This window comes from Mirounga leonina, unplaced genomic scaffold (genome assembly GCF_011800145.1).
Source record: "Mirounga leonina isolate KUSES-001 unplaced genomic scaffold, KU_Mleo_1.0 Mir_268, whole genome shotgun sequence".
NCBI classification, from domain to species: Eukaryota; Metazoa; Chordata; class Mammalia; order Carnivora; family Phocidae; genus Mirounga; species Mirounga leonina.
In genome coordinates, this window is record NW_023270649.1 from 5,536,338 (window position 1) to 5,551,425 (window position 15,088).

The 15,088-nt window shown below is 46.7% G+C and overlaps 1 protein-coding gene across 1 annotated transcript in view; it reads right to left on the reverse strand.

Moving 5' to 3' along the window:
- The window catches only part of ANOS1 (anosmin 1), a 191,001-nt gene that overhangs the window by 51,479 nt on the left and 124,434 nt on the right, over positions 1 to 15,088 (reverse strand). Inside the window, exons 5-6 of the mRNA XM_035029680.1 lie at positions 11,801 to 11,985; positions 9,438 to 9,567 (exon numbers count right to left, since the gene is read on the reverse strand). Coding sequence (XP_034885571.1) covers positions 9,438 to 9,567; positions 11,801 to 11,985 — 315 coding nt within the window. The remainder of the gene's footprint in view (positions 1 to 9,437; positions 9,568 to 11,800; positions 11,986 to 15,088) is intronic.

A 15,088-nucleotide genomic window follows, 5' to 3' on the forward strand; every position in this document is an offset into this window, starting at 1 on the left:
AGCCCCTGAACTCGGGGACCTCCCTCTTCTCTCTCGTGCACTCGCACTTTCTAGGGATCTGGTTTGTCCCCAACCACCATCTCTCAACAGGACAGCACCCAGCCCCTGAACTCGGGGACCTCCCTCTTCTCTCTCGTGCACTTGCACTTTCTAGGGATCTGGTCCAGTCCCAGCTTTACCTAAAGCCTTTGTGCTGCTGACTCTCAGATGTTATGTCTCCAAGAGAGATTTTGCCCCAAACGGAGAGTCCAATATTCGATGGTTCTCCTGTCCGCTCCACGTGGAGGTCTCAGAGCCAACTCGAAAATAACGTGTCCAACACTCAAATCATCATCGTTGTCAGCCCACCACACGGGCCACCATTTCAGTAAATGGAAACCCCTTCCTTCCGCCTAACCAGGCTGAAAACCCTGAGGTCACACACTTCTTGTGCTCTCACGTCCCTTCAGCAACACCTGGTAGCACTGACTTCAAAATACATCCAGAGTGGACGGCCTGCACCAAGGCACCACCGTCTTTCCCCCGTTACTGCAGAGACCTCCTATCAACACTCGCTCGTGCTGAGACCACCTCCCCGTAGCTTTCCTCACCACAACACTCGGGTGGTTCTTTACCGCACAGACATCTCATTGCTACTGTGCTGCAGGCTTCCCGGCTCAGTTAGAGGCAAAGTGTTGCAGTCTCCCAAACATCCTGGCCTCACATTCGCTCCCAAATCCTTCCCCAGCCCCACCAGACCCCTCTGCTCTAGCCACGTGGCTCCCATGCGATTTCTCAGAGAGGACAACCATGAGGCTGAGGCTTTCCCCCAGGCTTTGCCTATATGCCTTCCCCCACGTCTCCCCACGGCGGGCTCCTCACCCACTGCGGGTCTACCAGAAGCCGCCCTGTCCAACAGAGCTAGCTGCTCTTTCCTCCCGCCACTGAGAAAGCTTTCACCGTGACCTCCTCCTGCTTTCTTGTTTTCCCACAGCCCATATTACCAACTGACTTATTATGCACTTTATTTGCTGTCTGCCTCCACACAGGATCATGAAAGCCCCATGAGGGGAGGATCTTTTTTATCTGTTTTGTTCTCTTCTGTATTCCCGGCATTGAGAAGAGGGCCTAGCAGGTAGTAGGCACTTGGGAAATTGTCGCTAAATGAGTAGATGAATGGATAACAAACACATTTCCTAACTGTTGGCTTTAATTTGTAAGGTGGTATTTCAGTGCCAGTTTTAAACCCCGTCAACCAGAATGGGTGAATCCTAACAAGACCGTAAAGTGAACTACAAAATCAAAGGGGAGGCTCTTTCTGGCTTGAAATAAGAGACTCCGAGCAATCCCCCTTCCTCTGTGGTAGGACTCCAACAGTTACCTACAAAAAGGAGCTACAGACTTTTCCGAGAGGGAAACTAGTTTGCATGCTAATCATCACTTCAAGGCAAGGAAAACAATCTCAATATGTAAAGATGATCGAGGCAGTACATGTCTTCAGTGATGCACCTGAATGTCTGTATGCTGAAAATAAGTAGTTACGTGAATTCTCCACTTATTCTAGGTGCACAGGAAGAGCTCAAAATCATCTCCTCTTCTCAAGAAATCCAAGTGTAATATTGGGTATTTCACCCGTGTCCTCATCTACTCCATTCACTACATACTTACTTACTGCCCTGGAAAACTTGATCACACCTTGGATGTGATCATAATGACCCAGAATAACGTCATCTCGTTGATGAAACATGAAACATCCAACAACATAATTCCTGACAATGACCTATGAGGAAATCATGCTTTCCAATATGTGAATTTGTATTTGCTTGACATTATCTGAAACGTAAAGCCCTTTCCGACAATTTACACTATCAAGATGGTAGACTTCCATTAGCAAGATGAGACACCCCTAAAATAATCACAGTTCGATTATGAAGCAAAAGGCAGTTGCACAGATTGTCTGGTTACTGCCCTGATTCTCCTCTGTAAACCAAATATTCATTTGTCCATTTATTTGCCATAGATGTCAGGTGAGAGGCAGCCCATCCCATTTCTCTAACCTGAAGGATTTCATTTGCAGTCCGAAAATTCCCATAGTCAAGCCATTCCCTGCCTTGTGTGATGGCTCCCTACATTAGGAAGGAAAATATATTCCCTTTGCTGAATCACAGAAGCTTTCCTTTCGGTTGGCACGATGTCTTAATTGCATTCAAATTTTGAAATGTCTACTTGGAAGTCTGCATGTGAAAAAAATATACATATAAAGACTCTACATTTTAATAAAGCCCTAAGGGATTCTGCAATTTATTTACTTGGCACATTTTTTTAGAAACTGGTGAAGGTCTTCAGGTTACAGAGGGAAAGTGACTTGTCCGAGGTCATTCAAGTAATGGGTGGCAGTAGAGTCAGGAGACTGAAAAGGAGGGCAGAAAGAGGAAGTTGAGGCTCTAAAATACAGACCTACACAGACCACACCTCTACCTGTGTTATACGTCACCATCGTGACCATGGGCCGCTGTGCCTGCAGAAAGAAACTACAGAAAGCCCTTTCGTGGGCAAAGTGTCCGTCGTAATAGTCTAGTGCAGGGACTGACAAACTCTTTTGGTCAGGGGGCTGAATAAACTTAACTTCAGGATCTGCAGACCACACGGTCTCTGTGGCAACTGCCTAACTTTGCTACTGTAGCTCAAAAGCAGCCATGGAAACGATGTCAACAAATGAGCCGTGTGCCGATAAAACTTTATCTGTAAAAGCAAGCAGCAAGGCAGATTTGGACCGCAGGCCACAGACTGCCAATCCCTGAGCTAGTCTTTCAAAAGCAGTGATGGCATTAGCTCTTGAAACTTGACATGAGCACCAGCTCCAATGTTATAAACGTATGGCTGCATTTTGTTGAGTAAATGTTGGACTTTGGTTCCCATTTTGCAGGTGAGGAAATTGAACGTGGGAGATTTATGTTCTAGAGCGTAGAGTGGGGGGTGGGGGTCAGAGTCATCACAAGAGCAATGCTCTCCAAGCCCTCCCTCTGCAGCTTAAGTCCGAGCACTTCTCCCCCACCTCGATTTCCCTTCCGCTGCTTTGCACTCCCTCTGTGGGATCTCCCCAATTATCTGCAGAAACACATCTCAGGAAGCAGAAGGGAAGCATGCTTCCAAAGATAACTGACCTAGGAAGGCTGTGCTAGCTTTTTTCTGCTTATCTACAATTTCCAGCGCAAGCTGTATCCATCATTTAGCATGAACGTCCAGTGTCAGAGTTGGACAAGAATAGTTCCCTTTACTAACGATCGTATGTGGTGTTTCCAGCCACGGAAGACGGAACATCTGGGTTTCCTCTCGGGAGGTGAAGGTTTCATTCTTTCTTTAAGTTTTGGTGGACAATGCCACAAGCGAACGGTAGTATGCAAACAGCAAGAAAGAGATGATAAGTAAATAACCACATACATACACACAAATATATTCAGACATGTGCACAGAGAGGAACAACATATGTTCTAAGAAAATGAATGTTAATTTTATTACTTCCTTGATTTCCTCATATGGTATCCAGAGATCAAACCTCCCACTGAAACGCATTACAGGAATCTCTCTCTCTCAAGGTACGTCATCGTGACCGAGTGGAGTTACATTTTTAAAGCAATGGTAGGACTACTCACACGTTCTGCAACCGAATTAGAAGGCTGGTTCTAAAATTTAGCTTTTCTTTTCCCATCCAGACTCAGCAGTTGGGACCATTTTCCTTCCCTCGTTAAAAAAAACAGGAATCACCCTGCAGTATCTAGACACACAACTCGCAAGCCTTCGGAAAGCTGCAGAAGCTACACTGCAGGCGGGTTTCCAACTACTCAATGGTTTCAAGACACAGCCACCCGGGAGTCTCGCCCAGTGCAAAGGGCGCTCGCGGAGGAGCTGTGCAGAGGCGTAAGGAGTCTCGAGGGTCCGCACGGAGCATCAGGGAGCGTCATGACCCCCAGGGCTGCCTGTTCTCGGCTCACCAACACTCTGTTACGTATGCACGGAATAACAGCCAGCGCGCTACCTCTGCGCTCCGAAAACAATGCGTTCTGCGCTTTTCCTTGGTAATGTATCCTGTACGTGTGGGAAAGCAGAGAAGGAAGGTGGAGGAGAAACCTTGAATTTGGAGGGAAGTATCATAACTCAAAGATGGTGGATGTATTAGCTGAATGACAACAGAAGGTGGATTTTAACGTTTTTCCTTCTACGTTTCCCTTTAACATTTGCTGTTTCAGAATGCTAAATGGATACTGACTAATCCCAAACATCCAAACAAATGTTGGCCTGCTTTTGGCAACATGCAAAAAAAAACAAACAAAAAAAAAACAAAAAAAACACCACACAAAAATCATATTTTGTTTTGCACCACCTAGAAAATTGGAAGTCTTCCCTCTGTCACTACCCATGTTGACACCCAGAAGTCATGCCGAAAGGCAGATGCACTCTTTCCCAAATTCGGCAGTCTCGTAAAGAGTATTTTGGTGCAGGTACGAGGACTTAGCAATATATATTTCCAAAGCTGCGCACGCAACACATACACATTTTTTGCTGATAATCATCGACATGATCAAGGAAAGGTGAAACACCGATCTGCTGAAAAAGAGAAGCAAATGTGCATCGGAAGCCAAAAAGTACGTTTTGTGTAGGTACGACTGTCCCTCTGGGTGGTTCACTCACACGTCTGGGGGCTCTGCTCGTTCGAAATCCTACAGACATCACAGGAAGCTTGCCAGCTTCTGGGACAGGGTGGGAGCAGGGGAGAGGCCACAAGAGAGGCTAGAAAGGCTGCGTGTCTGCAGGGACTACCGCCGTCCGACACGGGAAGCAGCCTGGGACTCTAATGATGCGGGCATTCCTTTCACGGAACTGTCCATACATGGATTTTAACCCACGACTGCAAATGTCCTAATAGGAGTGCTGTGGGTGTGGAGTAAAACCACTGCAGACCCCCCCAGGGGCCCAAATCTTCGCCCCTGCTCTGTACTACTTCAGGACACACACAGCTCAGCTTGTAAATGCGCCTTCGCCCCCGGGCCCCGAGCAGGTTCTGCCCACCTGCAGGACAGATGTGCTGGGAGACAGGCTGCATCCGCTGCCCGAGTCCCCACGGGAAGGAGTTCTGGTCACCCACAGTGGCAGCCAATATGACAACACACCTTTTCATCCTCTTCCTTCTGTTCCCCGTCTTCCTTCACCTCCCACCTACCCAGTTTGCTGGATTTCCTCCGAAATAAGCCGCCTCCACTCAAAGCTTTCACCTGCATGGGCCTCTGGAGAAGCCCCATCGCTGCAGGAAACGTGCATGGGTCAGGCTCACGTGCACAGATGGGCATAGCGACCCTCGTGTTCCTACGCAGCAGGCCTCCTTCGCTCTGTTCCAGGGCAATAGCACGGAAGAGTTTCGGTGGACCCTACGATCTGGCAGCTTGGTAGCTAGAAAGGCGCTTCATCCTAACAATGACCCAGGAAGGGAACTCTCCGTGGAGAAGCGTTACCATTTCTAGTTTCCACAGAAAGAGGCAAAAACCAGAAAGAGACATTAGGATACTGACTTACTTGTAATTGGAGTTTTTAACGTTGAAGACGATTTTCCTTCTTAAGTACTAGGGAAAGGTAGTAGAGAATTTAAATAAGTAAATACAGAAATTATCCCAGCCTCTATTCTGGGCTTTCTGCTGCCAGCAGGAATGGCTGATTGTCTCCAATTTATAATCATGCATGTCTTCTGGGGGCTGACAACAAAGATGGTATTCACCGGGAGGAGGAAAACATGAAACTGAGTTACCAATCCATGTACAACTCTGAATTTTCCGTAAAAATCAGCATTCTAAGGGGTGAGGATGAAGTTATGGGAAAATACACGACTTAAAAGGAAATTAACTTAGTTAATAGCCAATCCGTCCTGGCAAACCACAGACTAATTTTGTATTTAAACAGAACCATTAAGAAGAAAATGACAAGAATTTTGGCTTTTCCATGAAAATCAGGATTATGGCCAATGAATACCAGGCAGAAAGCATAAACGAAATGAAACCCATTTTATCAAGTTTTTTTTTTCTTTCTCTATTTAATTTTCCTTTTATTTTCATAAGTGTTTATTGTAGATGAAAAAAAAAAAATCCCTTCCCTTTTCCCTTGACCCAGACTTAAATTACCAAGGCTGGCCCTCCACCCAACTCAAATACACTTTTTACCCTTTGCACAGACTATTATTTGAGAAGCAATCAATCTTTCTCAAAGCCATTTTAAAGCACTAGAGGACTTACAACGGTACAGTTTCAGTTCTGGGGCACAGCAGGAATGAAAGGGCTTTTACTAAATGAAAATGCACCATTTTTGGAAACAGGGCAGCCTCTGGTGCAATGTTATTTCCCGGTTTTACAAATGCGCCCCGTATCCATACTTCCGTACATCTCACTGTGAGGAACATTCTAGACTATGGGTCTGGCACCCCAGCAAACCGCAAGTGCTGGTGCAGAATTCGTAAGAGGTTCTACTGTAGGTTCAGCGAACATGCATGGTGGAATGATGGGAGTGTCGTAATTCCGCCAGACGGTCAAAGATTTCCTGCAGGACTTGTCTAAAGGATACGTAACCATTTGCAAGATGGCACCACATCTTTCCCCATCTACTCAATCTCTTCAAGTGGAGAAAGGGGGCTTACTGGGGAAAAACTGTTTAAGTGACTTTATTGGGACTTAACTTCCATTCCATAAAACTCACTCACATTACATGAACAGTGTAATGACTTTTCTGAGTTGGGCAGCCCACATCACCCACTTTTAGAATGGTTCCATCGCCCCACCTCCCTCCTTCCTCTCAGGCTTCATCTCCAGCTCCCCTGCCCTGTTCCACAGCTCAACCCTCGGGCTCCTGTGCTGTTCCATGAACACGGCAAGCTCACTCCTGCCTCAGGACCTTTGCACCGACTGCTTCCAGGAACCGGAATGCTCTCCTTTCAAATTGGTGCAAGGCTGACTCTTTCACCTCCTTTAGACAAACCTCTCTTTCTCAGCAAAACCTTGGTCTACCCTCCCTAAAACTAACAACAAAATACTCCCCCCAACATCTCCTCTGTTCTAATCTTTATTTTTATCATCAGTTGTCACTACCTACCCTACTGTACAACAGTATGTTACTTATTAATCTTGTTGACTGCTTCCTCATACCCGCAATTGGCGTAAGTGTGTGTGTCCACAAAAGCAGACATTTTTGTCCTTTCGTTCATTTATTATCGCCCATGCCTAGACCAGTGCCTGACACACATAGGAGCTTAACAAATATTTAATACAAAAGGGAATGAAACATGAGTGATGGGAAGGTGAAGACTCAAAACTAACTTTGTCTCTACTTTAAAGTTTCCCCAGGAAGGCACTGGAGGCTCTTGGTGGATTCTACAAGTGGACGATGGTGATGCACAAGTCCGTGAATAGCACAAATCACTGGACTGTACGCGTAAGAGGGATGAATTTAATGGTACGATAATTGTATTTCAGTAAGGTTGTTAAACACCGTTTTCCCATTAAGGCCCATTTCTCCATTTGATGAGATCTGAATAAGGCGAGGAAGGACGTGGTGCCATCTTGTCAATGATCAGGCTCCCTTTAGACAAATCCTAGAGGAGATGTCGCCAGCCATTTAGCGGATCTGTTCCATTTCCATAATTCCGTGATGCATCTTCACTGGAAAAAGAGTAGAATCTCCTGTGTATTCCGTGCAGACATTTTTGATTTGCAAGAACTGCAAGGACTAGAGTCTGGAATGCTCGGTGTTGGGTGTGTTTGGAAAATCAGGAAATAGAACAACAGCGTAATGGTGAATGCTATGCTTCCCCAACGCGGTGCATTCTCATTCAGCAAAAGCCCATTTAAATTTGAGGGGTGCAGCTCTAGTTCTAGACTATTCAGGTGCTCAGATATACTGGGGGCATCCCGGGACAGCAAGGCCTTGCGAGTTGCTCAGAATGGATGCCTCCCAGGCAGTTGGCAGCCACATGACCGGCCCTGGGAACTGTCAGTGGAGCTTTGCCCAGATCCCGCCCAACCCCTAAAGGTATTCCACATCTGTCTCCAAAGGGCTGGCAACGGCTTCTGTCTGCTGTTTCTGCAGCCGTGACCTGAAAACACCAGACCAGGCAACCGAACAGATGGTAACACATTTGACCACATCGTGCCTGCATCGCATGTGAACCATGAAACCAAGGTGAAGAGCTCTCAAGCCTCTTACGGATCCTCGCCTCTGAACCCACTGTTAATGATTTATTTCCCTGGCCTCTCTAAATCATCAGACCAATTGGAGACACAGTCTCAAGACAAGGTTTGATGTCTGTGATTGCACTTTTAAATTTGGTTCGTGTGTTTGCCTCCATGGAGGGGGAAAAAAAAAAACAGGCACCTTTCCTTTCCTAAAAGGTCTTTTTAAAAAAAAAGAGTTGAAAGTGTACAACGTAAGGTGTAACAGAATCCAATATTAAATGACTTCGGTTGCAAGCTTTCCACTTTTGAGACCAAAAATGGCATCGACAAAGGGGTTGCAATATGACGTAGTGAGAAACGGACAGACTGGCATCAACACATACGTTTCCCCCGTCGCGCAACAGAAATGGGAAGTGATGGCAGCCAGCTCAGACACTCCCGAAATGAAAGACATAGGACTGATGGGACCCGTCTTCCATCCTTCATTAACATCACAAAGCATTTTGCTTAAAATCAATCTAAATTAGCGTCCCCGTACCAGGAGAACCGTCGGGGAGTACGCGCATGAGCTGCCCAGCCCCTGGCTGTGACGTGGGCTCTCGCAGCAGACGTGGACTGAACACAGAAGGCACACAGCCCACTAAGCACACCTGGAGGAAATACACGCGGATGCACTGTTTGTGTCTAGTCCAGGGACGTCCGCCCCCTAGTTCCACTCGCACACACGAAACTCACCCGAGATGTCACAGCATCAGCAGTCACGGGATGCCAGAGGCTTTCCAATAGCAACGAGGTAAGAACCGAACAGAATTAAGAGCAATGACACAGGGGACCCGGGGTTCAAAGTCTGGCTGGTACGAAGCAAGAGAGATTAATTCACACTCGACATAACCATCGTTTCAAGAGAAGCTGCACAGTCTCCAGGAGCTCAAACCAAACTCTTCCCTCCAGAAATTAACTGAAAGGTGACTAAGGCAGAACATCTCGAGGCAAAGACGGAACACAAGTCGGTAACGGAAAACCACCCCTTCCGAGCTGAGAAAACCCCGTTCTGTTATCTTGTGCGATGTTGTGAAGGCGAAAGGCCGGTGACGTTCCGAACCTTCCTCTCACACACACGTGGTCCCGTCGGCGAAGAACGGCAAGCCACGTGCTGACCAGCCACACATACGGACAGGGCGCCACCAAGGCTCCACAGCGCGGGTGTGCCCGGCAGCAAGGTGAGCGTGGGGTCAGGGACGCGACACCGACCTTTGGAGGAGCGGAAGTGTTTGCTGGGGGCCGTGAAGCCTCGGGTCCCGTGCACGTTGACAGCCGCCACTCGGAACTGGTACCACCTGCTGGGTCGTACGTCGGTCAGCTGGACCCGCTCATCTGTGGTCTGCGGAGGAATGTCACAGAGCACAGAGAACCCTTTTACCCAGACGTGCCAGTCGGGTGCGTCTGAAAAGCACAGCACCTTGTCAGTCGGCACAACGCCGCCCCGACCTCCCTGCGCCCTTGTGGGTAAGTGCGGTGATCGTGCTCAGTTATGAGAAGAGCGGCCGGGGGTCAGGGAACTTCTAGGGCATTTCAGGTGTTTCATTCCACTCCTAGGGACCGCACCCCAAAGAGTTAAAGATCTCTGGAGCCAACGCTAGGAACATGCCTGGGCTACTTAGGTCGGATGACTTAATGAAGCATTAAACCCACGAGGGGCTTCATCACTCAATTACACATCTGAGCGAACGTATACGTGAGCTGATCATTCCATGATAGGCAAGAAGATGAAATCATCTGCCGGTTGCAGAAAGAAAATGCCTCTCGAACGTGCTTGCCAAATAGGGCCTTGGAAGTCGGTATGAGGACCCATGCGCTTTAAAGAGCGCTAACAACTTCCGGAAGTACATGGCAATGCAAGCCTTTCTTCCTTATTTGAGTAAACCGGGTAAGATCTGCAAGGACCCGGTCGTGTTCCTCCAAGGTGAGGTGTGTAGACATCTGTCCAAGAAAATGTCCGCAGGAATAAAACTGGACACCAGGGAAGATGCCTAGTTTGGCTGCCACTCCTGCTGGAGTTGCAAAGCCACGCTCAGGGCATGAACACCGGCAAGTGAAATGGAACCCAAACCCTCCCAAACCCTACACTGAAGTAACCTCTTGAGAGGGGCTGTCACCTTTGCTTCAACATCTAAAAGGGAAGGAAGGCTCTGAACTCTTCAAGGGGGCTTTCTACCTCGTTTGGCAGAATGTGAGGCGACTAGTTCACGGACTTCAACATTTACTCTTAGTGCCCTTGAGGTTAAAACACTGAAGTCACCATGATCCCCACAGCATTTAGCAGACAAAGAAAGGAAGGTGGAAGGAAGACAAAGGAAGGCATGAACCAGTGAAAATAATAAAAATAATTAAAAGCCTTTCCTCTCTCCAAAACAGAAGGGATATAAGAGCTGCTCTTATTGTCATTTGCTTTCATAAATCTTAAATAATTTGGAAAATTTGTAAGTGAGATCATACCATTAAGGAAGCATACCACATAAATCAAATAAACTTTTAGGCTGTATGCCAGACGTCTTTAGGTTTTATTAAAGCGAACTTTAAGAAAATACGTATGAAATAGAATCACTAAATTTATTTGACCAGTGGTTGGGTTTTTGTTTTGTTTTGCCACTAATTTGTTTCTTGTACATCAAATTGCCCCTTTCTTTTGGGGTCTCTAAATTATTTTAGTGTTTATCCTCTTTGAGTTACTACTACTACTAGAAAAGAACCAAATTCCTCCTGCCAACACCTGTATACTGAAATGTATTTCGCAGTTACTGAAAAGGACTAATGGGAATCTCTCGAGCAAAATGACCCGATCCCCGCCAGGTCAGGGTTTCTGCCCACAGACACATGTGGAGAAGGCACTGCGGCTGCTGAGGGCAGGAGGCAGTTTCACACTGAGAATCTGTTCTTTCTCTAAAACCGTGTAGGTTTCTTGCAGCTGGTAGTCCATTTAGCAGCTCTTAAAAAGAAAGAAAATATTTTGCTTTTCTCATCGGCAAGGCAGAAAAGGAAGCCGCAGTGCTAAGATAAACCCCAGGACTGCTACCATGCAGGTGGGGTGTTAGTGTGTGAGCTGCCCGGGACACAGGAAACACTTTGCAAGGACTGGCTGGGTCCCCCCCACTAGCTAGTTGGGTGATAGGACTCATACTCCATGCTACTCAAGTCCTTGTGCAGAACGAAGGCTTCGATGCGGAAGAAAACTAGAAGTCATTTAGATGATCCACTATCATATGAACTCGTCCTAATGCTGTTGCATTTCTCTTACTCGGGTCGGTTTTAAGTTTATCTCAAGGAAATAGACTTCTTGGAGGAAATAAATGCGAGCACTCAGAAAATGATCTCCCTTGCACATGTATTTTGAGCAAAGGAATCCAAGAGTCAAGCTCCTCGTCGCACCGGGTTGTACCTACGGAGCTCATCCTGTCTTCTGTAGATGCGTGGGCTATGATGTCCCCGTTTGACTAAGTCCTTTGGGTAGTCAGGCTATCTAGGCTGAGGCACAGCAAGTTAATTTTCTACCTGCAGGAGGGCGATAGACGTTACCTCAAGGGGGAGGGAGGGGAGGGAGTCCGTGAACCACTTACCTGGGCTACCGTCTGCCACTGGGTGGCATCGTCTTCGCTAGGATGGATTCCGTAATTCCATCTTCTTTGTACCACGTAGATCACGGGCTCGATGGAAATATTGAATTTCGAGGACCACTTAATCTCCAGCTGTCCAGACTGCAGTTCTGTAAACCGTAACTCTTTTCTGGGCTTCAGGGGGACCCCTGAAACAGGAGCACGGCAATGAAAACAATCGGCGGGTGACGCCAGGGCCGGTCAAGCTGAGGAAGCAAACCTTTAGAAACGGCCCATCTCATATCATGACCACTGATCCTCACTTCCCTCCAGAAAAGTGGTTCCTCCCCGGCAGGGTTCAAGTTTGAAACCTTCCGATGCGGAGGTCAGCCTGCCGCATTTCAAGAGCATCACCTCCTTTTCTTCTAGCTTCCCATTTTTTAAAGAGGCTCTACATCGGGTCCTGTTTCGGGACAACTATTTTTTTTCTCCCCAGTCATCTCGAGAGCAATTCTTTTATGTGCGTTCTTCGGAATAAACAAAGTTACTGAGTTACATCACTGGAGGTTAACAAGGAATTCACATGAGGCCACAGCCACGGAGGCTTTGAAGACCCTGTCCCCATTTACCACGCTCTGTTTCTACTGATAAGAGCCTAAGGTCATTATAACATGCTTCCCCAGTTTGCTCGCCCCTCCCACCTCCGAAAGTTTGCCTTTCAAGGGCAGAATTATAAGGCTAAATGCTCTCATGTGGTCAGACCTTACAAGAATGATTTCCAAAGCACAGATCTTTTGCATTCCCCAACTGATTGCAGGGCCCTCTCCTATAGACTTACGGTTTAAAATTGGAAAATGATGAATTTATACTGTTTGGTTTTGGCATGAGTGACCGCCTTGCTTCAAAAGTCCCTCACAGGTGTCTCATTTTCAAGTAGTTAATCATTCTGATTTCTTTCCCCCCCTGTGGTGCGTGCAAGTGGTCTGGCGACTGACAGACTGAAGAACCAGAGTTCAAAATCATAGCCATTAAGGAAAGGGAAGTTTAGAACGAAGTCCTATACTCGTATGTATGTAAAACTAACTGGATTAGGTAGAGTCCATGGCACCGTGATGTTCGATGCCATCAGAACCTGGAACCCCAGCTGCTATTCGTATCAGTTTCTCCTGAGAATGAGCATCTGCCCAACGCACTGACAACTCATTTGAACATGGTATTTGATAATGCTCTACTTCTTTTTCCATTTCTTCCATTCAAGCAGAAAAGACATTGAAAAATGTGCAAATACAAAATGTTGGTACTATCTGATGCATGTTAGCGATGTCACCGAGTACCAACTCTGATTTTCACTTGGATCTTAATTCATGCTAAGTCTTGTTTGGGGAGGTGGTGGGGAGTCTCAAGTCCTGACACATTTAGGTGGAGGGAGTTGCACAGTCTTAAAGGAGCAGCAAATAAATCTGGTCAAAGGTCAGTGAGTTCTACAGAATACTTTCTAGAAAACGCATTCCCCATCCCACTGCAGTCTCTGCTTTGATTTGCTGATGGGTTGACTCTGTACGTTGCCCTTTACTATAAAATTGGTGCCTGGACACGTCCTCACTGAGTTTGTGCTGTGGGTGAAGGGTTAATTATCTACATGGGGAACATCAAGTAATTGAGTCTGGGGAAGATTAAGTTGCCAGGAGCAATGACCTGATCTCAGGTTCCTCTCTGAGTTTTCGGCTTCTTTCTACATCTTGAATTAGGAAGAGCCACTTTCAAAAGGAGAGAAAAGGGGCAGTTTTCACAGCTCTGCACAATCCTGAAAGACTCTGATTCAAATGTCCTTGATGTCCCTGCTTGGTGTGGAACAGGTCTCCCTTTCTGCCGCAGCACGAGGGTTTTTTCTAAGTTCAAGTCGTAAACTTTTCTTCGCGGTGCACAACCTTACATTAGGAGTCCCGTTTACTTTTGTGCCTGGAGTATTTCTGCTAAGCAAGGGACTCACAAATCTGTGCCCAGTCCCATCTGAGCTGCAGGCCCCACTACCGAAAGAACTTCTCCACACAAGTCCCGACTCAAATGCCCCTCCTGAGGGTGTCCCCTCCCCCAGTGATAGCTTCATGACCACTCTATGCTTTTGGATAGCTAAGAGACCTTTCCACTTGTTCTTGGACCCACCAACATCTCTTTGTTGGACTGCAGAGTGTCATTTCAGGAAGCCTCCCATCCCACGTCCCCGCAAGCCCACCCTTTTCTCTAATTCCCTCTTCACGGTATTTTGTGATGATGATTTTCCTAAAGTAGAGGACAGATGGTCTCCTCCACCTTCTCCAGCTATTCAACTGCACCCCATTTTCTGTGGAATGAACACGTGTCACGTCCTCCACATCACATCAGACCAAATTTATGATCTTTCCGCTTACCTCGTGGTACATATTGGTCACACAACCTGCTTTTAATAGAAACACACTGCCAGGTACTTCCTACTACTACTAGATACTTTCAGTCTGGAATGTCTTTCCTCCTACTTTCTGACTACGGATACGTGAATACTTCCAGGCTCAGAGTGAATGCCACTGCTCAGACCCACTTACCCTAAACCTCCCAGTTGGAAATTAGGTTGGATTCTTCTGCCCCCTCTTCGAAGCTCAGCCTGTAACTGTCCAAATGTGCGTTGAACTGCCTCTTACTACAGAAGCTCCTTGGATGATGTCTCTCTTCCCCATGAAGCTACGGACCCTAGCCCTCAAGGAACAGGTCTCCTTTATTCCCACACCTCACAGTGGCCCAGGAGAGCACATTCTGCAAGAGCAAGTGCTCAGGAAATGTCTGCTGAAGAACAGCCAACCTACTGTCCCATTCCGCACTCTAGAACGTATCTGCGGAAAGAAGAGGATACAGAAACAGTGACCCAATCTTTGCACCAATGGCCGACCCCTCTCTGCTGGAGGGCACTCACCTTAGGGAAAGGAGAAAACTTAACACAGGTATTCACTTACCCTTACATTTTTTAAAAAGCAAATGCTAAATAATAATACAATAAAACTCTATTATGTAAGTTTACAAGATGGAATGAATAGTTTTATTGCACTGACAGAACTTTCCCAGTTTAAAAAAAAAAAAAAAAGACCAATTCCTGACAATTCCTGATAGGATGGAAATCCCAAAGTGTGTTGATGAGTTTTAATCCAGAACTAGCTCTCTAAAGACTTAGGTCAAGAAAAAAAAGCTACCAAAGCTCGACAAAATGATTGGTTCATATCCGGTTTGCATTCCAGGCGGGTCCTAGACACACTTTCTACTGAGGGGGTGTGTGAAGAGAGGGTG